Raw genomic sequence first — 27,256 nt, 5'->3', positions numbered from 1 at the left:
TTGTAAGTGAAGTGTCTTTATTGACTTACAGAACTTAAGTAAATCACAAAGCAGTGCCTTAATACAATGTTAGAATTTGATCGAGTTAATATGCATAGCATTATTATCAAAAGTGCTAAAAGATTTGCAGATATTATTCTGCCAATCATAATTTCTGAGACAAGTTTACACAAGACTCAAGCAGTTTTATGCTTCTGTCCCCAAACTCATTCATGTAGAAAGTCTGGGTGAATTATGCCATTTGTGCCACTGATCTTGTGCCTCACCTATTAAGAGTGATTACCAATGCCCTGAGAATCCCATGCATTCAAAATATCCATATCACATATTTAAATAAATATATCCATCAGTTTATTGTCCCTATTTTGTGTGTAAACGTAGAACCTGTCCCAGGGGTTAATCACATGAGCACACAGATGTTGATAAGAGTTCCAGTGCACCTAAGACAGAATGCACAGCCCTCCAGAGTTGTTAGCAGACAGGTCCGGGAATGTCATTCCTGCTGCAGAGTCTCTCTCCAGCTGAAGCAGTGATTGGGTCCATGTGTGAGGGGAGGGATAGGTGGATCTACCAGCTGCCACACACCAGTGTCTTGTTCTTCACATGCACATAGACCAAGATAAGGGATCTGGTTGGAGAAATTAACACTTTAGTATTAGCATCATTTTGGTAGGAAAATGGGATAGAACACAGCAAACTAGAAAAAGATTTCTATTAAAAGTGATCAAATAGTTTGTCTAATACCAAACTGGCAAACAGGTATTGAATGCCGTAAGGGTTAAACCAAGTGTTTCCTATGGAAATGTGTGAGCATGTTTGATGCATCGTGCACCATGGGCTATTTTCTAAAATGAAGTACTGTATGTACACAGAGAGGCTAGAGTTAAAATATCAAAAGATAGGGTAATATTATAATATTCTGTAAGGAAGGAAGAAAGAAAGAGAGAAAGAAAGAAAGAAAGAAAGAAAGAAAGAAAGAAAGAAAGAAAGAAAGAAAGAAAGAAAGATTTTTTTGTCACTTTGCTGAGTTGTATGGCAGACACTTTACCAAATAAAACATTATTCAACAAAGGAAAATAGCTAATATTTGATATGGTGAAACTATTTTGATGGAGTCTCCATTGTTAGGGCTTTCCTGTCTTCCAGAGGTGAAGCTGTTCCAATAGGCACAACTGTTTACATCTGCTATAAGGTAAGTGATAAGAGGAACAAATCTGTTGTCCCAACATTAAATGTGACTACAAACAGGGAAACAGGACCATGTGTCATTATTTACAGAATAAAGATAATCATTTTTGAAAGAAAGAAAGAAAGAAAGAAAGAAAGAAAGAAAGAAAGAAAGAAAGAAAGAAAGAAAGAAAGAAAGAAAGAAAGAAAGAAAGAAAGAAAGAAAGAAAGAACAAACCACACCTTCCTGACGACTTGGACAAACTCTTTGGCGTTGTGTGGGGTGAGGCCTTGGAGCTGGCGTGTGCAGGCCTCTAGAGATGAAGCGTGGGCCACGATAAGAATATTTCCTGTCAACAACAACAACAAAAAAAACAAGATTACTGAGCACTTCCATGTGTCACAACCATAAAATGATTAAGGAAGCACACTTATTTGGCACTCACCCTTATTTTTGCAAGATGCCATGATGTCTTTGGTCACTCTGTAGCTGCGGCTCATGTAGGTGTCATAGGACTCAGACACATTTAGTTTAGTAATGGGTATATGAGGTCTGTGAATATAGAAATACTTCTTTTGATGGTTTATATTCGATATTTGGATAGTATTTGCATGGTAGTAGATATAAAATACTATGCTATAAAATAATATTCAGCTGATTTGTCTGTACTTGTATGTTGTGTCAACGCTGAGATTGGCTGCAGAAAGGCCTACAGGAGATATCCATGCAGGCAATGAATTTCCAGAGACCCATTTTGTCCATTCAAATAACCCTGGCTCCACTCGCATCCTCAATTTCCCTTCCTGCTTCATACCTGTACATGGAAAATCAGAAAGATGGCAAAAACAACATTGTGCTTTGAAAACAGGGTAAACATGCTTTCTGTGTATACTCAACCCTTAAACTTAGGTATTTATTACACACAATCAAAATGAACCATCATTTACATCAAGTACAGTTTAAACGCATTCGTGTATTTTTAACAACAACAACAAAAAAACATAAAATAAGGTATACTGTATGTTAATTTGATCATGACACGCTCTCACATTGGCCATCCTAAGTCAACAATTTAATACCTATAGTGCCACCTTGAGGAACAATATTATGGGTTTATTTTCTAGGTGCACTGATTAGATCCTAGGTCAATGGTGTGTTCGTTGCATTCACTGACTATGATTTTTCACTGTAATATTTTTTTTCTTCCATTTTATTTCTTGGCAAGTCCATGTAATTACACATTTATGATATTACAGCATGAGGTAACATTACAGTAGGTGGGTTAAGTACTCTAAATGGCTCTAGGTGTGAATATGTGTATGTAAATATATGTACAGTACTGTATGTGTAGTGTGCTTCAATGGATTGGCTTCCTGCCCAGTATCCCTGGATAGGCTCCAGATCCATGTGACTGGCATAATGTTCTATGCTCTTTTGAAACTGGTCAGAAATCTTTCAATAGCATTTTGAATAAGATACAGGCTAATTTTGGGGATATTTCGGTTAAGAGTCACGGTTACAGAAGTTAATACTGCTGGTAATAAAAGCATGGGTGCAAGTCTTGTTGGGATCGTATATGATTAAAACTAGCTGTGTTTTAAGACAATAGATTTGGTCAAATCTAACACCAACATTTTTATTATTGTCTGTGGTTTTTAGGGATTATTTGGACTGATGTTTCCTCTTTGCTGCCAAATAGAATATTATGTGTGTTTGGAAGCCAAGAGGAACAGCTCTTCCATCCATCCATCCATCCATGAAATTCAGTCAAATAATGACAGTGTTCCTGACCTTCAAAACACTACTGAACAATTTATATATTTTACAATTTACAATTTATTTAGCATTTTTCTAGAAAAACTTTTCAACTTGTCTCAAAAATTGCAAATACATACAAATTTACTGGATCAAAATAGACTGTATTTTTTTTTTATCACTGTATGATATAGTAGTAGAGAGTAATGTTTAATTAAGTGATTACCTTTAAGAATCTCGTGAGCTGTTTGAACACAGCGGAGACTGGGCGAGCAGTACACAAAATCAATAGTAGTATTATTCTCCAGTAATGCCTCACCTGTAACACATATTCAGACACTTGAATCTTCTCTGAACTCTTTATTTTAAGGAAATACAAATAAAAATCAAAAAGTTATCACACACCCACAGTCCTGGCTTGTATTGCTCCAAATACTGTAATAGGAGCATCCATGTCATAATCTCGGTTTCCACCCCAAGCAGGCAGAAACGGAGGCATGTTCAGGTTACTCCGCACATATTTGCCTGCAGAAAGACCAAATTAGACTGAAGTCACGTGTATGTATGAGAGAGAGACAGTTTGTGTGAGTGGTTTAGGTTCAACTACCTTTTGCATCTGAACACTGTGAGAGCCAGTGTTTCCCAAACACTACATCCATCCTCTCTCCGTGACGACAAACAAGCAGGGTTCTTTTAGGGGAATGAGTGTGACTGTTAACTCTGAGTACCTGTACCAACACAAAGTATTCTACAGTCAGACTGCACAGCTTTACCTGATTGTGCAAGACTCCTCTGTGAGCATGGAAGGTTAAATGGCAGATATGTGTAAAAAAAACAAACAAAAAAAACAAAACAAGATAAATCATGTAAGTGATTCATGTCAACATTTTTCTACCCTGAGCTAAAATGTTTCCAAAACAATTAAAAACATTTTAGCTAAAAACTAGAATTTAGAAAGAATACTACAAGTTATATAAAATAACCTGCTTGCATAAGTGTGCATTTTTTTATAATGTGTGTGTGTGTGTGTGTGTGTGTGTGTGTGTGTGGCTGTGTTCAGAATAAACCAATCACATCCAGTCATGCTCAAAGTAATTGTCAGCTCGACAGTAAGCTGAAGACGAAACAGAATTTTCACTGAAAGAATGTTTCATTCACAGGAACATTGATCTTCTTTTGGTTGAGAGATTCCTTTGCTAATTTAGAATCTCGTAACCAAAAGAAGATCAATGTTTGTGAATGTCCTGGTCAAAGTCCAGACCCGAATCCAACTAAGATCTGTGGGGATCTTAAGTGGTTGTGCACGGAAGATTTTAATTTGATGGATCTAAAAAGTTTTTTTTACCAAGGATGCGCCATACTGATACAGTATACGTCTACTCAAGAGTGGTATAATAAAATAAATTAATTTGAGGGTTTGCCTACTTATATAACTAGGTTACAGTAAGGTATAAATTTTGAATTTTTTCCAATATAAAGTTTCTGATTTTCATTGAGTGTGGAACAGGTTCTGACATGATTTATCTTGGTTTCATTATTATTACATCACAAAGACCTGCCATTTTAACAGGGGTGTGTAGACATTTTTTTAAATTCAATGTATATGTGTGTATAGCATACAATGCATTTAACATCATTATTATGTTATTTAATAGCAAGATATATTCATTATAAAAATGGCACCTGCATAGGCTGGCAGACCACATTTATAATAGATGAGTCTCCAGCTTTTGAGTTATCTAGGCACTGAATGCTGAGCAGCCCATCCAGTGTTTTGCTCTCTTTGTTGCTTTTTTCTGAAGGCAAGGCACTGAAGAATGAATGCGACCTGTGTATAGAAAAAGAGTAACCTGACCTTGATACAGCAAACAGATAATGATATGATACAAAACATTCAGGGTCACAGGGTAAATGTATGCGTGAATGAGTGTCAAATTCAAATGTTATTTGTCACATACATAACCATACACATTATGACATGGATTTTAACTGTCTGTGACATAAAAGGTAGTATAAAATATAACAATGTTAACAATAATAATGGTAATAATAATAGTTGAAATAGAAAAAAATAGAAATAAATTTATCTGTTCAGGCATCATATAGAATGTGTGTGTGTGTGTGTGTGTGTGTGTGTGTGTGTGTGTGTGTGTGTGTGTGTGTGTGTGTGTGTGTGTGTGTGTGTGTGTGTGTGTGTGTGTGTGGATTGAATGTGTGCAATTAGTATGTGAATGTGTGCAATTAGTATGTGAATGTCTCTAACGTCTTGCCCGGTTTCCAGAATAAAATCCAGTTCGACTGCATACAGAAAATGAACGAATGAATGAACTTCTCTAAGTGCAATCGTATTACCCGTTACTAAGTCAAAAGGCAGACTGCGAGGGTTAACCATGCTCACCCGTGGAAAACCCAGGTGTCGCACTCGTCAGCACGGTTAATGTAATTTTCAGGAAGCAGCCCAGAAAGCCCAGTGCTCAGAGAGGTGCCATACACCCATCCCTCACTGGTGCTCATATGCTCTACTGCAGAGGTGAAAATAAAATCCCCTGGTATCAGTTCCAGCTCATCCTCATTCTGAGGAACATATGGGTACATCACTTTCAGAGTCTGGAAACAAAAAGAGGAGAATATTTAGACAATAAAATATTTTTTATATATTTTATATATGTCTTTCAAATTTGACTATTACTCTTTAAAACCTACCTCATGATTTGCAAATCTGATGTCCCGAGAGAATAAAACAGCAAGCCAATCACAACTGAGCTTGACTTCAATTCCCCTTGCCAATTTCTCCAATGAAGCCAAATGGCTGCTTGGAAAGTTGTAGGCTAAAGTCACATGCAGCTGCTTCTTATGTGGCTCCACTTGTACTTCTGTGAGATGATGAAAAGTTTCCATTAGCTCACATCCTTTCAAGCGCATTTCCTTTCAAATGTAGTGAAGTTGCACAGTAATCATTTAAATCAGTGAACAATCCATTATTGTGGTACAGTTCATATGTGATTCATCAAGGTGGCAGTTTTCAGTTAGTAATTTGATTCGGAGAGAACCATGGAAGGAGAGAGAGAGAGAGAGAGAGAGAGAGAGAGAGAGAGAGAGAGAGAGAGAGAGACAGAGAGAGAGAGAGAGAGAGAGAGAGAGAGAGAGAGACAGAGAGAGAGAGAGTGAGAGAGAGAGAGAAACAGAAATGTACTGTACAAAAAAAATCACTTTTTCTGTCTCTGAAAAAAAAATAGAAGTTTTGAAAGAGGTTGCTAAATACTAAATTATGTATGTATGTATTAAGCCTAATACAAGTTGTACTGAATTGGTGTAGCTCTCATTAATTGCCTATATACTATGTATTAACTCCAATGATGAAATCTAATCAATGTCTCTTTAAATCCCATGTTGTACCTGCTTTAGCAGCAGCTTCTGCAGCAAAGTCAAAAGCAAATTTCTTCAGGGTCTCAGCCACCTGTTCTTCAACGAAGAGGCCTATAAAATTAGAAGAGGTGTAGAGCTCTAAGGGCAAAGGGCTAGGGAAGCGGCCTCTCCACTGATTAACCGTGGACTGCAAAGCCCCACACAGAGCTTCCACCTTATTGTCTGCACACTGGGGAAGAGAGAAATGTGAGAAATATAATTATTAGCATATTAACATAGAACGTTATGAGAATACAACCCATGGTAATTGTCAACTACTCAAATTAACATCAGCAAAGTAGAACCAAAATACTACAAAAACAGGTTAATAGGAATGGTTCTTTTTGGTACAATAGTTTTGGTACAATGACTTTCCCACATCAAAGATATAAAATATATATTTGCAAAGTTCAGTAAATAGCATTTACCTAATTTCACTTCATATTCTGTTATACACTGAAAAGCCGTAACATTAAATCCACCTGCCTAATTTCAATTCAGTTCAATTCAATTTATCTGTACAGTATAGCATTTTTAACAAAGGACATCCTTATAGAAGTATAGAAACATAGAATAAAAAAATATAAATTTTAAAATGAAATGATGGTGGCAAAGAAAATTCCCCTGAGATGATATGAGGAATAAACCTTGAGAGGAACTAGACCAGACTATTTACCAGAATGTAAATAGATATAGGTAAATGTAAATAATGTCCTTTCTACAACAGTTTACAGTTAAGGTCGGTGAACGTTCTGAGTTTATTATATACTTAACACTAATTTATTCCTGTCAATGTCTTCAAATGTTCAGTGATGAAGACCTGAGCACATAGCTGACGGATGCAACAGTGTGATAGTTACCAAGCTGGTCTATACATACACTAGAGAGAGAGAGAGAGAGAGAGAGAGAGAGAGAGAGAGAGAGAGAGAGAGAGAGAGAGAGAGAGAGAGAGAGAGAGAGAGAGAGAGAAATATTAGGTATGCTTGTAATCATGTGATGGTTAAAGACAAAGTTCAAAGTGCAGGTAAAGTCTCAGAAGGTGGGGAGAAGGAGTCAGAAGGTGACACAGACGTGAGAGCTTCCTGGAACATAAAGCGTCCACCCACTTCACAGTCAGCAAGCTAGAGCGTGAAAGAGGCAATTCAACAGCATCCAAACATCCCAGATCACCAAACACTCTACTGTATGGCCTTGTACCCTCTAGTCCTGCTCCTTTACCTATTAAAAATGGTTCATAAAAATTTTGCTAAGCAAATCTGTTTTCAGCCTCGACTTATACACCGGACTGTATCTGGGTCCTGAACACTAAATAGAAGGTTGTTCCATAACTGTCGGGCTTTGTAAGAGAAAGCTCTGCCGCCAGCTGTAGCCTTTACTACTTGAGGTACTACCAAATAGCCTGCACCGTAGATCGAAGTTGGCATGAATTCTTCTTTCATGCTCCTATTAAACACCCAGACAAGAAATCGTTACAATAAACCGACCTAGCATGAACTAGTATTTTTGCATATTTCTTATCTTAGCCAAATTTCTAAGATGAAAGAAAGCTACCCTAGTGATCTCATATACATGAGCTTCAAGTGAGAGACCAGAGTCAATAATCACAAGAAGGTATTTTACTGCTGCACATGTGGAAACAGAAAGACCATCCAGAGTTACTCTGTAATCAAAAATCTGGCTACATGTGGTCTTAGTACAAGCACTTCAGTATTGTCAGAGTTAAGCGGGAGGAAGTAGTGAGAAAGTATCCACTGTCTGATATCCTTTAAACATTCTTCATAATCTTAATAAGCTGATGTCTCTCATCTGACTTAGAGGAAATATATAGCTGTGTGTCATCAGCATAACAGTGGAAGCTAATACCATTTTTAGGAATAACAGCACACACAACAGGGTAGCATATATAAAGAGAAAAGCAGTGGGCTTTGTGTAACACCGAACATAACCTTAGTATGTTTAGAGAAGTCCCCATTTACTGTAGATCTACAAAATGATAACGATCAGTCAAATATGACCTGAGCCGGAAGAGGGCTGTCTCCATAACAACAACATTTTTTGGCTTATTGAGAAGAATAGCATGGTCAATGATGTTAAAAGTTGAACTAAGATCAAGTAACACAAGCAAGGAGGCTTATCTATGAAATTGTTGTATTGGAATATTTCCATTGAACTATTCCATGAAGTCATTGCTGCTACATATTGATGGTATGCACTTTACAGTGGTTTTACTCCTATTTAATTTTGCTACAGTATTAAATAAAAACTAATTTTTGCTATCCAAATTTGGGATGCAATCATGGATGAAAATTCTGGAAGACTATTGGTAAATCTCTTTGCAGTAGCAGACGTAAATGTACGTTTAACATGGTGATGTGGTAAATTGCATATATTGCATCTAAGACCCATTTTATATGAAACAAGATAAAGGTCTGAGATAACTGCCGATTGTAGAAGTATGACTATAAACTTTATATTTATTACACCCCCGCCCATGCCTGTTAAGTTTGGCTGATGTATACAGTGCCTTGCAAAAGTATTCATACCCATTGAACTTTTTCACATTTTAACACGTTACAATCACAAACAAAAATGTATTTTATTAGGATTTTATGTGATAGACCAACACAAATAGGCACATTAATGTGAAAATGATAAATGGTGTCCAATTTTTTTTTACAAATAAATATCTGAAAAGTGTGGCGTGCATTTGTATTCAGCCCCACTGAGTCAATACTTTGTAGAACCACCTTTCAATGCAATTACAGCTGCAAGACTTTTGGGGTATGTCTCTACCAGCTTTGCACATCTAGGGAGTGAAATTTTTGCCCATTCTTCTTTGCAAAATAGCTCAAGCTCGGTCAGATTGGATGGTGAGCGTCTGTGAACAGCGATTTTCAGGTCTCGCCACAGATTCTCAATTGGATTTAGGTCTAGACTTTGACTGGGCCATTCTAACACATGAATATGCTTTGATCTAAACCACTCCATTGTAGCTCTGGCTGTATGTTTAGGGTCATTGTCTTGCTGAATGGTGAACCTCCACACCAGTCTCAAGTCTTTTGCAGACTCTAACAGGTTTTCATTTAAGATTGCCCTGTATTTGGCTCCATCCATCTTCCCATCAACTCTGACCAGCTTCCCTGTCCCTGCTGAAGAAAAGCATTCCCTCAACATGATGCTGCCACCACCATGTTTCACGGTGAGGATGGTGTGTTCAGGGTGATGTGCAGTGTTAGGTTTTCGCCACACATAACATTTTGAATTTTGGCCAAAAAGTTCAATTTTGGTCTCATCTGACCAGAGCACCTTCTTCCACATGATTGCTTTGTTCCCCACATGGCTTGTCGCAAACTGCAAACAGGATTTCTTATGGCTTTCTTTCAACAACGGCTTTCTTCTTGCCACTCTTCCATAAAGACCAGATTTGTGGAGTGCACGACTAATAGTTGTCCTATGGACAGTTTCTCCCACCTGAGTTGTGGATCTCTGCAGCTCCTCCAGAGTTACCATGGGCCTCTTGGCTGCTTCTCTGATTGCTGTCCTTGCACGGCCTGTCAGTTTAGGTGGACGGCCATGTCTTGGTAGGCTTGCAGTTGTGCCATACTCTTTCCATTTCCAGATGATGGATTGTACAGTGCTCCGTGAGATGTTCAAGGCTTGGGATATTAATTTATAACCGAACCCTGCTTTAAACTTAAACTGTGTTCTTTGGTCTTCATGATGCTGTTTGTTCACTAATGTTCTCTAACACACTTCTGAGGGCTTCACAGAACAGTTGTATTTATACTGAGATTAAATTACACACAGGTACACTATTTACTAATTAGGTAACTTCTAAAGGCAATTGGTTTCACTGGATTTTAGTTAGGGGTATCAGAGTAAAAGGGGGCTGAATACAAATGCACACCACACTTTTCAGATATTTATTTGTAAAAAAAAAAAAAAAAAAAAAAAAAAAAAATTTGGTCACCATTTATAATTTTCATTCCACTTCACAATTATGTGCCACTTTCTTTCAGTCTATTTCATAAAATCCGAATAAAATGCATTTTTCTTTGTGGTTGTAACATGTCAAAATGTGGAAAAGTTCAGTGGGTATGAATACTTTTGCAAGGCACTGTATAACTACAACCGGGCAGACAAGCTTCAAGTAATGTGACAAACTCGTTTTGGTTAAAGCCATAATTCTGTAAAGCACAGAACCTTAAACCTCTGATCATAAGCATAAACGCTTTAGATGCAAGAGATCTTATATATAACAGTGTTAGCTTCAGATCTACATTCACTATGATCAAATTTTATACTAATAAAGTTACTAAAACTAATTTTCTGAGTGTTTATAGATTTTTGTTTTGCTCGGGAAACAGACGCAGTCTCTATATTGTGAACCCTGGGTGACGACACTTCACAGCGAGCAAACGGTCAGATTAGCTAGCTTGTCAGCTCCCTGGCCTTAGTTCTGGATTGTCACTGACTGGGCCTGTTCTAAAACTATGTGATATGCTGCAAAAAATGAGAGCAGAACCTTCTGGAGTGGTGTGGACACTTTCCTGTCCTAACAGACCAGCCTTGCCCACGAACGTGGTCCACTTATCTACGTAGCCAACACTGTTTTCAGAACAGAAATTGGACATCCATCCTGCAAATGCTTTAAACATAGGAACAGAAGAATATTGTTTAGATCCCCCTTGTGCTGCCAAAACAGCACTAACCAGTCGAGACCTGAGCTCCACAAGACCTCTGAAGATGTGCTGTGGTATCAGGCACCAAGAGCTTATCAAAAGATCCTTTAAGTCCTGTAAGTTGTGAGGCCTCCATGGATTATATTTGTTTCTCCCAGAAATACTTGATTAGTTTGAAATCGGGAGAAGCTGGAGGCCAAGAAAACGTCTTGCTCTCTTTGTGTTTCCAACACATTAACTCTTGACAGGTGCTATTGTAATGAGATAATCAATGTTATACAATTCACATGTTAGTGGTTTTAATGTTATGACTGATCAGTGTACAGGTATGCTGTATATACGGTACATACAGTAGTAGAAATGCCACTAAGAACAGTAAAGTAAATACACATTTCAACATTGGGAATCACTTACAGTAGCCTTACTGAAGTCAGTTTATTTAGTTACACTAAAATTATAGTAAGTCACCCGAACACTTTTGGAAGGAGGGATGAAACTTAGAGGGGAACCACACAGACACAAGGCAGACACAATACACATACTGCAGACTAATAACCTAAGCTGTGGATTAAACTGGAAATCCTGGAGCGTTACACACTTGACTGCCATGCCAACCTATATACATACAGCATAGATCAAATATTATCTAAAAAAAAAAAACTGGAAAAAGCTCACCATGAAGAACTGACAGAGTGTGATGTGAGGAAATATGTTGTGGGCTTTGTTCTTGCCACAGGTGAGGCGTGACTGCTGCCAGAAGTGAGACAGCTGGTTCTGAAGTGGGCCACTAGGCCGTAGGTACAGTACATACTCTCTGGGTAAGGGGTCATCCAGAAAAGGGTCATCTACATGGGAGAAAAGCCTACAGAGAGGAGATGACAATAATATCATTACGATATATCAAGAAAATGAAGGTTATGTTACTATAAGTAGCACAAACAAATTTAATTCACTTATATTCACTATACATTCACACACTCATTCACTTCTGGTGTCAATTTAGATTTAGATTTACCAATTGACCTTGTGGAATTTTGTGCGATAATTCAGAGAACCTAAAGAAAATTTACACAGACATGGGGAGAATTGCCACCATGCTGCTCAAGAGCAAATAACATTTTGGTCAATTTCTTTACATAAATTCGCTATAAACTGCAATACCGGAAGACTTCAGCTCTAAATCATTTCCTTCCATAATTGAGATTGAATAAAACTGGGACTAAGTGGCACAGCTGTTTTTAATAGGCTGCAGAGCACTGGAAGGCATAAGAATGCAAAATCAAGGTGTCATTCAAGGCCTTTGACATATTAATGATCCTTCATAATGGTCAGTAATCTTCTGTAATTTGTACATGACAGAACAGTATGTTTCAGCAGTTTATGCATAGTTATTTTACCCATTTCCTGCTTTTAAAATGCACATTTCAAAATGTTTCACACAGACAAGAAAGACTATGTTTGTGCTGTGATCGTACAGGAGCTGTGTGACGTAGCACACGGTATTGCCATTGGGAGGCAGCAGAACACAGCAGGAAGAATCCAATTTTTCGGGCAGTATGTTTTGTATAATTGCTTACAGCAGTAAGGAAATGAAAAGGGGTCTTACCAGTCGCATGCAAGTTGTACATTCCTGCCTCCCGTAGAAATCAGTGCCTTCAACCTGTAATCAGCATGGACAGACAGCAGCACACAATAAACGGACAGAAAAAACATAATTCGTCGTCTTTCATTCTAAGAGAATGGAAATTTTCTTGTGTGAAATAACCTGATTTTTTTGTTTATTTGTTTGATTTTTTTTACCACTGTGGTCGCCATATTGATTTTCCACATCCGTTATCTGTCACATCACATTAATTCTAACCCCCACAGAAAAATGAGCAGCATAAACATAACAAACATAAGGCAAAACATTAGTAACATAGATGTTTCTTTGGCATATTGTAACACTCTCTCTTTTTCTTGTTTCACATGGCTTATCATGGGAGGGGTTCGTGCTTGAGCTGACTAAAACTGTGTAGGCGGACATGAATCTACAGAGCCAAGAAGTGATACTCTATGTTCCATGATGTGACTCACAATCACAAAGACATGGCATACTAGGGCTTGTATAAAGTGTTTAATTTAACATGGCTGGTGACAAAATTGAGAAGAAAGAGATGTAGGATGAATAAAACACCTCTCTGATTTTCTGTGTGTCGAAACAGTCGATATATGTGGGAGAGCAGATACTGTTCCCTTGCACAGTATGTTTTTTTTTTTTTTTTTGGTTTGTTTGTTATTAGCATCTGATATGACAACAAAACAAATTTTTACAGAGAAAAAATCTGAAATTCTAATTTGAAATTTGAGGAAAAATTGAAACAAACATAACACAATACATTTTAGAAGGAATTTATCTAATGTTATAACACTGAGATCGATGGGCTGCAAAGTAAGATGCTGTTCCCTACCACACGGAAAAAAAGTAGTCAACTGAAGTTGAACTGACAGTGTGGAAGTGAAAGCCTTATTCTTTAGCCCTGCCAGAAAAAACCCTATATTCATACCAGGACATAGTTTTAACGCATGTTCTTCTCTTTCCTCTATGACATCTGGTTCCAACGGGGACTTGTTTCATAGTGGATGTTGTATATCTAGGATAATTAATGCTGTCTGACCTGATGCATGCTCCCTAATGAGATAATTAGCAAAGAATGATTTGAATTATGAGAAAGTGTGTCATATCCAACGCCCTAGTAAAATAACAAGGGAATGAGCTTTACAGCATATTAATAGCTGGACTTTTTTTTTTTTTACTTCTTTTGCAGAATGCATTTGTGCAAATGGTACTGCTTTACAATAAGTTTCCTATAACTGACATTATTTAAACACCTGTTTACATGAAAAAAAAAATGTAATAATGGTGGTGGTAGTGAAACAATTCTAAATGTGGTTGTTACTTCCCTTCCAGACTATATAAAATTAGTATGTTAGTTACATATTGCGTGAGTGCATTAAGATTTCATGCATCCAGAGCTCTTTCACAGTGGGTTTATTGACTATTGAAGTGAAACTTCACAGTTTGCTATGGCTTCCCTTAAAGGTTAATCTCTCAGTGCCTTTTATATGCCTGGTCCACTTTTAACCTCGTACAGTGTTTAAAGACAGTGTACAAGATACACTGAAAGCTAGTGGTATCATGTGAATGATCAAAACAGTGGTTTGCTATTTTCATGTAGCTAAATTAAGAAATGCAAGCAAAACATCTGTGAATCACCTGTTCCCTAAATGACATATACTGTAGATGGATATGTGGCAAGCAAATTGTGAAATATGTAAAAAGGTGGAAATTAGACATTAAAAGCATTAAGCATTAAACATAAGCAGTAAAATACACAAATACCTGAAGTTTAATTTAAACACAAGGATTCACCATACAACACAGTAATGTCAGTAATTTCTCAGCTATGTGTACACCATAGTGGTAAGCTAACAATAACACACTGACAGAAAGGCCACACTTCCTGATTACTCTGAGAACTCATTTGCCTTATTCATGCTAAACACAGAAACATGAAATCAGATATAAAGCACATGAAACTTCAGCAAACACTGATTAAAGAGTCATGCTCTTCTTCTAACCAGTGGTGTAAAAAAAATATTATAATGTTCCACATGAGTAAAAGTGAAATTAATCATTCTATCATTTAACTAACCAAGAAAGATAATATTAGCTGGCTAGCTAACTTAAGCTAGCCAAATGCTGTTGGGGTTTTATTAGCTTGCTCCTAAATTCCTAAGCTAGCTAAAGCTAGCTAGTATATTTTACTTCATACATGTTTCTAGCTACATATTTGGGCCAATATTGTATTGCAAAAAAAGTAGAAGCTTTAATATGCATTTAGCACAATGACATCTTAAGTTTTATACAGAGCTTTCATACTGCATTAGCATCATCATCTGACTAGCAGTCTAGCTCACTCAGCTAGCTAATGAGTTACCTGAACTTGTTTCTGCGGGTTTAGCTCACATATACTGGGCTAGAGGTGCTTATCTGTATCCATTGTATCAGACATTGCTACTGATTGCTAACCATTTAGCTGTGTAGACTTTGCACTGAAAACAACTTTTACAAATTTAGTTTGTGACACTAATTATTTAAAAGTAAATGAAAAGTAGAGGAATAAGTTTTATAGAGTCTTCCAAGGGTAAATGATATTTTCAATCAGAAATAATCAAAACAAAGTGTAGCAAATTATTTAAGGAAATGTTAAAAGAGTGAAAGGAAAAGTAATATGGTTTAGTTATACTCAAATACAATGCTCATATGAGCAACCTACCCAACTGTTCATAGGAGCATTGAAGCTCTACCGACTCAAGACTAAATTTGCACACAATTTCTGAAATATAATGGAGAATTAATCTTAGGCAAAAGTCAATCAGCATATAAAAAGTGTAAAATAGTCTAAAAAGGATATGAAAGGGGTCTTCTGTAGTGATACAGCAGTCAAATGAGTCCTGTTTCTTGAAACAGTTTCCACTCATGAAAAAACAAAGTAACCACAAATGTGGGGTGGTTTGGTACGTATTATAATGTTCCGTTCTTATAATAAAGCAGAAAGGGCTGTGTTCAGCAAAAGCCATCATGAAAACATCCGTTTCTGTCTATTAATATAGAATAAAACATGACTTTTGTACCTGTGAGTTACTTGTCTAAACAAGAAGGAACAAACATTAAATTTGAAAATGTAACGATGCCATACCCACCATACTCACATTTTTTTTAACACATTAAGACTGCGTGACGGATAGCATAGTGGCATATGTGAAACTTTTTATAATGAGACATTTGTCCAATTAATTAGACCATTGGTAAAAGTGCTATACAAATAAAACTTAACTGAACCGAAAAAAAAAAAATAAATCTAGTAAAGGAATATTGGCTCAACCACTACAAAAATGTCAAGGTTTGTGGTGTGGACAAACACATTATTTTAGCAAATATGGTTTCAGAATTTTGAAGCATTTGGCAGAGAATAAATTTAACCACAGAGTTTGGGTTAAGCAGACAGCCAAATCTTCCAAAAATAAAGACTGCTAATACTTTATTTATTTGTAATCAAATTTTTAAGAAGGGACAAAAGTAGGGAAAAGCAGTCAAAAGCTCTCTCCTCACAGAAATGATTATAAATGTTTTTTTTTTAAAGTAAATACTATCAGAATTATAGATTATTTATTTAAAAGCAGGGTCTCCGATTTTTGAAAGCCAACGTCGATATTTGAAATCACCAAAACAAACACGCCCCTAACCCAAATGTTTCCCACCCCTGTATTGATAGCTCCGCCCACACATACATATGCAACCCAGGCAAATAATGGAAAGAAATGTGTCTTTATCATAGCTGAAGGGAAGAACAATACAATTGCAGATAAACAAACAAGCAAAAATTACACACAAGCATAATCATGCAAAGGACGGCATATATTAGTTCTGTGTAAAAAAGCAAAACCAACGTTACTCACCTATCGAGAAGGAAAAAAGCGCCTCGGCATCTTAAGTAAAGTTGAATTTACTAAACGCTGTTACTAGCAAAACGCGGTTGTAGCTGCCTCTCTACATTACTACGATAGAAAAGAGGTGTTATTGGTGTAGCAACAGCATTTAGCTCAGGAGTTATTGACTCGGGAAACTCCAATCTGTGAATATGTGGTAAACTTCCCGCTCCTTCAGTTCTCTCCATCGCTGGAAAGCTGATCCTATATTAACACGTCCTACTTCTTGCCTTATCGTAAGTCTTTCTTGACTTTCTTTCTTTGTTTTTATCCTCCATGTCAATTTTAAAACCGCTTTCTGCTAATGTCACACATGCGCACTGAACACTCTCTCCTGCGCATATTGACAAGTCCCGCCCCTTTCTGCTCATTGGCTACACGATGGTTTTTATTTTTGTTTATTATTCGGCCCGACTCAGTTTTCTGAAGCATTTCTCAAAAATCGGAGACCCTGCCTTTAAATGATCAGGATACTAGGTGTCAAATGGTAGCTAGCAGGGCTTAGATATGTCTTTTACATCACTTTGTTTCCGTATATTACTGAAGCTACAACATATACTTAAGAAATTAGAAGGAACTATGTAAGGCATATTACTGCCTTTGGTCAAATGTTTTACACAAAAAACACACAAAAATACAGGGTGCTGTATTGAAGCATTTTGTATTGGATTACATTGAATGTTGTACAAATGTAATTATTTACTGTCCTATTTACTGCTAAATCTCATTTTTCAACTTAATGAATAATTCTTCTTCTTGTAATTCTTCTTCTTCTTCTAATTATTATTATAATGGTAGTTGGAAAATGTAGTGCAAAGTGTGCAAAAATAGTAACTGCACCATCTTTAGCAAAAAAGTGCAAACAATGGTTTGAATATAAATGATATTTTTAGGTTGCTCTTTTTGCGTAACTTCTTTCTTGACAGAGTAAAAGACACCTAAGAAGTCATTTTTGGATTATTCTTCTCAAACCCGAGTTTCTTCTCTGTTTATGGAGTGCCATCAGATCACCACGTTTGCTCACAGCATCAGAAATAAACAAGTAAATCTTCTTAGCTTTAAATGAGTTAAACTGCATATACAAATATTAGCTTTAGCTTAATCAACTATCTTGCTGCATTTTGTTACCAACATAATGACATCGAAAAGAGTGCTTATCATCATCAGAACCAGGCTGAACAGATGGTTGGAGACCTTCACATAAGTTGTCTCCATATGCAAGCCTCATGAATACTGTGCTCTACAGATGGAGAACATCAAGACAATTTCGATCCATATGCAAGCCTCCTCTGAACCATAATGCACATGATTAAATGACTCCAATTGCACTCTACATCTGTAGTGACAGTGTTAGCATTTTAGATTTGTTACAGTGACATTTGACTCATATTTATCTAATATTGCATCATCTGCCTGAACTATGCCTAACCGACTGTTTATTGGAAAATCTTTATATATATATTCTGGTGTGCAGTAAGAGCTTGCTGACCTTCACCCTACGTTTTTACGTTTAATGACTTTCCACCCCCACACAGCTGTCCATGTAGACGCTACCACACCTTCTCCCTGCTGCTCTTCAGAAGGGAAATCTCTCGGCATCAGGCCCGGCATCCTTGTGCTTCCTGTTTAAATTGATGCATTGTAATAAATGAAAGAGCAGTTCTATTCATAACCACCCCACATACACAACTAGGCTAGAATCATATACAGTATTCCTTCTTCATATAAATGTACTTAAATATATTTGATGTTCACAAAGAGAGATAAAATACAAAAAGTATTATAATCTTCTGTCTCCTAACAGATCTATGAAATTAAAGTCCATCGCTATGATCTTCTCAGCATTCAGAAATCCACAGATACTAACTACTCTGGGATACCGTCCATCTGAAAGACACTTTGCAGTTGCAATAAATGTGTGAATAAATCTGCCCTCTACACCAATTATACTTGGCCATCAGCACCAGCTATGTTTTTAAAAACAAATAGCAAGCTTCCTTTCTTCCATTTCTGGACTAAGACTGTGTTATGCTGGAGATACTATGGCAGTATAGCTCCATCAAAAGCAAACAAAAGCCAAACTGTGCCAAAAGGCTTTTCCTTCATGACTGTGATAAGAGCTTACTATAGGTTAAGTATAGCAGATTATTAAAATAAAATAAAATGTCATTTAAGGTGCATATTTGATTCAATCAACAACCGCACTAAAACTGTAGAGAAGGGCAGGCGGTTTCATCCATATTACTATATAAAAAATAAACTCGAAACAATACACAGTGTATTATGACAAAATTATTATTTAATTAAAGTATGTTATGTAGCTTTTCTAAAATCAGCATGAGAACTGTATGTATACTGATTCCTTTAGTTTGGCAGATTGACTAAATTCGGATCTGCTTACAGACATATTTCTTATAATAGTGTATGGAATCTGCCAAGGAACATGGCAAAAGGTCTAAAATTAAAAATAAAAATAAGATGTCTTGCTCTGTTCAGATTCTCTGTTTATGATAGTAATATGATGAGCTGTACTCCAAGCTGAAAGATAATACTGCTAGTCTTTCCATTTAAAAATGACCATGTTCTTGATTGTAGCATCATTTAAAAGCCCAGGAGTACAAACACAAATATAATATATGATATATTCTGATATATTTTTCATCAGCCAGAGATTGAGAGTGAGGCAATGCAGCAGCAGGTTGGAAGGACACTCACTTTTGGACACACTCTCTTTATTTGGCAAGGGCACAGCAGACACAGATGGTGGACTCACTACTGAGAGGATACCCACACACACAAACTCTGGCGAATACATTCTTTACAGTGATGGTGGTGAAGCAAACTGGGGGGGAAGGCAACCTTTACCAAAGCTTGCCAGAGTATTTCAGTGTTGTTGTTTTTTTTACCATTGCTAAAATTGTCTGAGTTGCTATTGGTGTCAGAGTGTACAGCTGCATCAGATTCTGTTATTCTAGGAACGTTGAGTTTGTATGTCATGGAACAGCAGCAATGGGGCTTATGCAAGCACATTTCCATTGGCTCAACTACAGCCCATGAAACAACAGCTGCTATGTCTGCCAAACATGAGATCGTATCAGAGATTGAGTGAGGGGACAAGAGGCGCACAGCTGTCCATCCAAAAACATGAACCACAACACCTGCAACACAACTGTGAATGCTGCCCAGCCTACAGCTGGTCTCAACCAAGAAGTCTTCAATAGGCCAAAGTCTACACCATTTGGTTAAAAAAAAAAAAACAGACACTAAAATAGCCAGACTTGGAGACACACATCAATGATATGCTTACTTAATGAAATAATAGTGAAGTAAAGTGAGCCAGTTGCAGTGGTATGTGTATCATGGTTCATGTTGCAAACCAACAGCAGCCAACCAACTAAACCATAATGACAAAGCATGACCTCAATGTCACTGCTTGTAGAAAAATATATATATGTTAGCCCTCGAGGCCCAAGATATTGAAACAGACAGAATATTTGCTTAGATACCTCATAAATCTAAGTAAAAAATGAACTATCTAAGTCGTTAACTAAAAGCTAATGATATTTACAGTAAGGAAAATGTTGAGGGAACTTCTCCTAAAGAAGGAGAAAGCAGAAGGAATATGTTTTGATGTAACTCTTTCATTTAGTATTTTGATAGATTCTACTGCCGAAATATTTGGTCATTTCAGTTACAAAAATGATTGAAGTCATAGTCAGGTTCTTGGAGAACCACTTAAACTCTTAACTGTTTTATGCAGAACCATAGAACTGAGATTTTACCTTTCTAAAGGATTCCAACTTGAACCTTTTTAGGAAGCTAAGAACCCTTAACCATATATTGAACCCCTGAAGGATTGTACAACAAATGTACAAATGAAAGTTAATCAACCGAAGGGGTTTCCTCGTTTAAAGCGAAGGCTCAGAGATAGGACCCGTTCATAAAATTAAGAGATTATAACTGCCTTTAAAACCAGCTGCAAGTCTTTAGACTCTCTCTTAAGGAAAAATACTCTTGTGTCAAATGAAGACTGAAAGACAGCATCTTGTGGCTTAAACGTGTCATGGGGTTATGAGCACAGATGCTATCTGCTCTTATGTTTCCATCCTACATTTAGATATTAAGCATACAGTAATACCTCTGTAAATCTCTTATCAGACATTTAGGTTGTGTCTTATTTGAATCAGTAAGAGTTCTGAAAGTTCTTTTAAACAAATATGGGACATTGCCTTTTCATTTGGGAAAACAATAAAATGGGCCAATACTTTAAAATTGAGATAATGAAAAGGAGTATTAATAAGTGTCTGTGTTAAAGCTCAAAGGAAATCTCCATCCTGAAACATTTAACATGTTTACGTTGATATATTTGTGACACGAGGGGTTCTCAGACCTACTCCATAGGGGGGTCACAACACATAGTCTGAGAACCCTTCGTGTCACAACACCTGATTTATACTGACACTAACACCTGATTTAGAGATTACACTAACACCTGATTTAGAGATTACCATGCTGATCTCATTGGTGGACATTTTCATGTTGAAGAAAAAAATAAATAAATAACAATCTCAAACATAATGGTCAGGTTTCACAAATAAAGTCTCCTCACCATATTCCAGCACTGTTAAATGTCATATTAATGAGAAATCCAATACAGTAGTAAGCACACAGAGTTGCAGAGTTAAAGCAGAGATTTGCCTCAGCTAGTGTGTGATATACAAGATGACGTCAAAGCATAATGGCTTTGATGGATATATTAGATGTTAGATGTTCTGGAAGCTTATTTGCTTAAGCGAAGTATACAAATGAGAAGCTAAAACAGCGAGGATAAGGTACTTCTGCTGTGGTGGTTCAAAGAGTTAAGGCACTGTGTTGTTGATTGGAAGGTCATGATTTAAGCCCCAGCACTACCAAGCAGCTGCTGCTACTGGGCACTTGAACAAGGCCCTTTCTGGTTGGCTTTGCACTCTGACCTGTTTCCTAAGCTGGGGTAGGTGAAGAAAAGCATTTCACTGTGCTGTATTGTATGTGCAAAAAGGCTTCGTTCTTTAGAAAATGAAAGATTAAAATCCACTGGTGCCATTTTCAGCATTTTCAAGTAGTTATAGATGCATATTCGTTACGGAATTTCAAATAAAAAAAGTTTAAATTAAGCAAGCCAATGTTATTTTAGCATATAATAAGATTAATGCAGGGGCCATGGTGTGTTAGGAGTTTGCACATTTTTCCTCAAACAGAGTTGAGGGTTCAATTCTTGCCTAAACTGTGGGTGTGATGAACAGTTTGCATGTTCTCTCCCTGCCTCTGGGATGTCCTTCCCCAGTTCCAAGACATGCGTTGTAGTCTTACTGGAATCTATAAATTGTCTGTATGTGAGTGTGTGTGTTTGTTTGTGTGTGCAGTTGTGCCCTATGATAGACTGGCATCCTGTCCAGGTTGCACCCTGCAGTTGCCTCAAGCTTAAATGGTGTAGAGAATGGATTGATGTATGAAATGGAAGATTAGCGTGGCATGGGGTGGCGTTTTCTTTAATCTACAGGCTGCAAACACAATGGATTTATTCCTAGACCAATCAGAACACATTATCTTCAGCAAAAAGTCAATTTTATCTTTGCTTATCTGTTTCCTCATATTTTAGGGATCGGAGTAACTTTATGGTAGGCACAATTTTTAAAACTCTGAGGTAATGCTTACTATAAATCTCTCTTCGATGCAAGAATTAACAGTAAAGTGAGTCAGAATTCAAGAGGAATTTTCTGACATGTCCCAAAAGCACGAGTTGACTCGGGGGGGTAAAAACAACAGAGAAAAAAGGAAGGGCCACGTTATGTCTAAACTAACTACTGAAATGAACACAGCAAGACACTAGTAAAGCGGGTGGAGTCAGACCTGAGGTGTGAGAGCCACTCATGGTGTCTTTCCATTATTCTCAGACCAAACCGCTTCTATTTCCTCCGTTTACTTTTTTCCTACAGCAATCTGGTCGGCTTATGAATCATACCAGAAGTACAATGCTTAACGTGCAACTTAAACACTAAAATAGTTTACTCGTTGAAAAAAAAAACATTTTCACTACTGCCCACTTAATTCAGGAAGATTCTGACCATGAAACAAACTACTAGCAAATCAGTCTTGAAAAGACCCGCTCTGATAATGCATTGTTAATGCTAGAAAGAGTAGAAATGTAGCAATCTGGAAGTATAATTGTACATATTTTAACATGCAGTTGTTAGAAATAAATAGATAAAGAAATAAAGAAATAAAATTAAACAAAATAAAATAAAATAAACAAAAAACAGACCACAACAAAATGATTTCTATATTGATTTCTATAAATGGTTTATATGTGATCGTAATACTTTTTTTTTTTTGGATTGACACTCTACCTAATAAAACACGCTATTCAACAAAGGAAAATAGCTAATATTTGATATGGTGAAACTAATTTCTATATTATAATTCTCTATTACTGTTTACAGCTGTTGTAACGTAAGTGATAAGAGGAACAAACTCACTTCATTGAAGTTTCACAACATTAAAATGTGACTACAAACAGGTAAACAGCACGATTTGTCATTCTTTATATAATAATTTGAAAACTGCTGTACAATAGGAGGAAGCTCTTATAGGAGGAAAAAGTCAACTATGAAGTGGAAACGCATCACACTAACCCATCGATGATTAATTATTTTCCTATTATAGCATGTCCCTTTATTTCTTATGTACATAATACATTCTCCGTTATGAAAACTGACTGTAGTTCTGCCGTATCTCACAGTCATGGACATTTTCTAAGGTCAAAAGCAGATGACTTGCTGGGTAAAACTGGAATAGAGGGAGTTTCTGATCCCCTACAGTGCCAAGAAATCAAGAAAAGAAGAAATGGTAGTTGGGTTACCGTCAACTACTCACCGCGAATTACTTTTTCATAACACAACAAATAACATCCACAAACATTGTGTGCTAATCTATACAGTGGCGTTTTAGATTTTCTACAGTGTATGCCAATAAAACAAGAAATGGGACTTGGATTTAAGTCAACCACCCACTGCACTTTTGCTTTTCCATAACAACAACCAAAATATTTTTTTTCAAGTGTGGAGAAGAAGATTACATCTTACTGACTGGAAATACCTCAGGTATTACAGCTAAACACCACTAGAAATACTGCTGATATTTATTATTATAAAATATATCATTGTTCTCACTCACTCTCACTCATTATCTACCGCTTATCCGAATATCATTGTTCTATTATATACTATTTCCAAGATCTATAATTTTAAGGTATGATATAGTCTTGTTCTTCTGGCAGATAATACTAATTTTAGCATTTATTTTTAGTAAGATGCTAAAATATCTCCCAATACAACAAAAAACTTTAAAGCTTGAAATTTGCAGAAATGTATAGAAATAGGTTTGTTACTAGTTTTAGATTTGGTTTTACTTCAATCTTATACATCCACAAAGTGGAGTGTATCTTATTACACTCCACTTTATATTAGGTTTTAAGAGCTTTTGTTTAGCGTCCACTTCATTAGGAACAACTTTATACATTCATGCAGTTATACAGTCAGCCAAACAAGTGGTAGCAGCACAATGCAAAATGCAGATACAGCTGAAGAACTTCAGTTAATGTTCACATCAAACATCAGAATTGGGAAAAACATAAACTCGGTGATTTTGAACATGTCATTATTGTTGGTGGCAGACTGGCTGGTTTGAGATTTTCAAAAACTGCTGATCTCATGCGCAATATACTCTAGAGTTTATACAGAATGGTGCAAAATGAAACAAACAAAAACATACAGTACATTGGGGACCAGTTCTGTAAATAGAAATGCCTTGTTGATGAGAGAGAACAGAGGAGAATCGAGCTAACAGGAACACAACAGTAACTCAAATAATCACTCTTTACAATGGTAGTGAACAGAAAAGTATCTCACAACAAAAGAAACTTTTAGGGATGGGCTACAAGAGCCGAAGACCACGTTGTGTCCTACTCTTCTCAACCAAGAACAGCTATTTGATGCTACAATGTGCATGGGGTCACCAAATTTCATTTAATGATAGGAGTTAAAAGACCATCGAATCTAACCTACAACTGCAAACATTACCTGAAATAAATACAGGTAAATACAGGTTAATCGTTAATTCTGTCTACATCTGTATATGCATTTTAACGCTGCCACGTGATTGAATTGGAAGAAAGTGCACGTGCACACGTGTTCCTCATAAAGTTAGCAGTGATTGTATGTAAGTATATATGTTATATAAACCTTATATGCATGCTAAATGAAATATTATATCACTTTTTCCCAAAATTTCTAGCTCACCTGCATTCATCACATTTTACAAGTTCATTTATAACAGGATTTTTGTTGGTTGGAATAAATGTTGGATTATATTTGTATCTTATACTGGGAAATGCCACAAAATATTTTTAATAACAGTGCATAGAATTTTTCTGATCAGAAATAATATATTCCAAAAATATTCCAATAAACCTTTCCAGAAAAGTCCTTTACTTCTTCCTGGAGTATTCACAATGAAATAAATATTGTAATTTTAAACAGAGCATAATTAAGAATGCAACTTTATTATTAGACTAAGTCTTATTGTTGTAAATAAATGTAAAGAAAATAATAAATAAAGAAATAAAATAAAATATAATTACGTTATTTGTAAGAATAAGTGCACTGAAGTGGAAGATTTATGGTCGTTTATCTCCAAAATCATTGTTTAGCAGCCATGAAAAGTTTTTTTATAAAATATATAAAGCTAAAAACACTGATATAGATATGAGAAGCCATAAAACAGGTAGAATATATAAGCGTTTTACAGACCGGACCGGAGTTCAGTCACACACTTACGCTCTGTTGTGAGGGAAGCCCATCGATAACAGCACGTCCAAATGTGATCCGTGTTTAACAGCGTAGTGTCGGTTTGGCCGAAGTCTGCGTGGAATAATTTTGGAATAAATGTCTTCTTTCGATGCCATGCTTTCAAATGACAGTTCAGTTAACATTCGGGGAAATGAAAGGCAGTAGGTAGAGCTACAGAGATCATTGCAGATTAGGTCTGACCATGTTGGTCTCCCTCCTCCCCCGTTACTGTGAGGCGGAGCGCGTCCTGGCGTTTTTACTGTAAAACACACCGTTATACAGCTTCAACAAGCCCAACACCACCTACTACGGAACTAACACCACACGGTGGCGTACTAGCTCGGTGTACTGTTTAGTACAGTAGTATGCAGTATGCCAAGCACCGAGGCAGCTTGGATATTTTATTAGCTGTAAAATACATCACATCACATTTAGCAGACACACTTATCCAGAGTGACTTGCATTTTTATTTCAATTTACACAACTGCGCAATTGATGTTTAAGGGCCTTTCTCAGGTGCCCAGCAGTGGCAGCTTGGTGGAGCTGGGATTCGAATTCATGACCTTCTGATCAGCAATCCAACGCCTTAACCATCAACCTAAAAATGTGTAAGATTCAAAACGTTGGATTTTTGCATCACAATTACATACAGTATTCGAGTCCACAGATCTAATGCACGTAATGTAATTTTGACGTACCCTGAAACCCTGGACCACTTATATCACATCCTTATACATTATTAAAAAAAAGTGTAGGATGACACTGAACTGTAAGTTTCAGTTTATATGACTGATTTTCATAATAAAAAGTCATTAGTGTCACGCTGATTTAGAAATATTTAGACGTCTACACTTATAGAGCAGTATTTTGCCTGACCCAGTCTATTATTATTATTATTATTATTATTATTATTATTATTATTATTATTATTAAAATCCCTTAAGTTTTTTTTGCATATAGGTGAGAAGAAATAAATTGGAAGTAACTGATTTGAGCTAAATTCATGTGTATAAAAAAATAACCAATATACTTATATTCTTGCCACCTGCTTTAATGTAACCACAGACAGTGAAGAGACTTCGTTCTGCTCTCTCAGCCTTTTTTCACGAGTTACCAAGCATTTATCAAGCATTTTCCTAGCATCATGTATTTATGCATTAATTCCTATCAAATATGTGAAATATCCTACAAGCCAGATGTTCAACAAATAGGTGCATCACTTCGATTCCCTGAAGATCTTGAAGCTCTGTTACCTAATTTATAATCTCTTATCTACCTTTTCGTATGTTTATATGTTTCCTAAATATTACCATCATGTTATTTGATCCGGCAAAAAAATACACAGTACATTAAACTATCAGAATAAACACATGATCAAAAGCAAATAACTACCTTGACTTGAAAGCATTTTAAATAAAAACTGAATTACATCATCATTATAATTATTATTGTATCCTCTGTCATTCCATGCTGTAATAACATTTTCATTAAATTATGGGACTGGTTCAAGCTTCACATGGTTTTCACATAAAATCTGCACTTACAACCATATGTGATTCAACTACACTGTGATTTGTAATATATATATATATATATATATATATATATATATATATATATATATATATATATATATATATATATATATTTTTTTTTTTTTTTTTTTTTAAATCCTATTTACATACAAAATGCATTACACTTTTGAGTTTGAGGCCATTATTGTACTGAGACACAGGGACAGGAAGGGTGTACAATGCTGGCATTGATAGCACTTTAAATAGACAATTGTTTGTGCTGCGTGAAAAACACAGCAACAGGAGCACAATGAC

The 27,256-nt window shown here is 36.3% G+C and overlaps 1 protein-coding gene across 2 annotated transcripts; it reads right to left on the bottom strand.

Moving 5' to 3' along the window:
• ubash3bb (ubiquitin associated and SH3 domain containing Bb) lies at window positions 1-25,847 on the bottom strand. 2 transcript variants are annotated; one of them, XM_027174043.2, is made up of 14 exons: window positions 25,416-25,847; window positions 12,617-12,670; window positions 11,686-11,872; window positions 6,320-6,518; window positions 5,627-5,796; window positions 5,322-5,530; window positions 4,607-4,751; window positions 3,531-3,651; window positions 3,329-3,448; window positions 3,150-3,242; window positions 1,838-1,982; window positions 1,614-1,720; window positions 1,411-1,517; window positions 1-628 (listed from the first exon to the last, which is right to left on the bottom strand). In XM_027174043.2, the coding sequence occupies exons 1-14, from the start codon at window positions 25,568-25,570 to the stop codon at window positions 494-496; spliced, it is 1,947 nt and encodes a 648-aa protein (XP_027029844.2). In that variant the 5' UTR covers window positions 25,571-25,847; the 3' UTR covers window positions 1-493. The 2 variants fall into 2 exon arrangements, with proteins under 2 accessions (XP_027029844.2, XP_047676601.1); XM_047820645.1 differs by lacking the exon at window positions 25,416-25,847 and adding an exon at window positions 13,557-13,579.
• Between the last annotated feature and the right edge of the window lie 1,409 nt (window positions 25,848-27,256).

Source organism: Tachysurus fulvidraco, chromosome 11 (genome assembly GCF_022655615.1).
Source record: "Tachysurus fulvidraco isolate hzauxx_2018 chromosome 11, HZAU_PFXX_2.0, whole genome shotgun sequence".
Taxonomy (NCBI): domain Eukaryota; kingdom Metazoa; phylum Chordata; class Actinopteri; order Siluriformes; family Bagridae; genus Tachysurus; species Tachysurus fulvidraco.
Note: the sequence above shows the minus strand (reverse complement) of the source record. Positions and strands in the feature narration are given on the sequence as shown.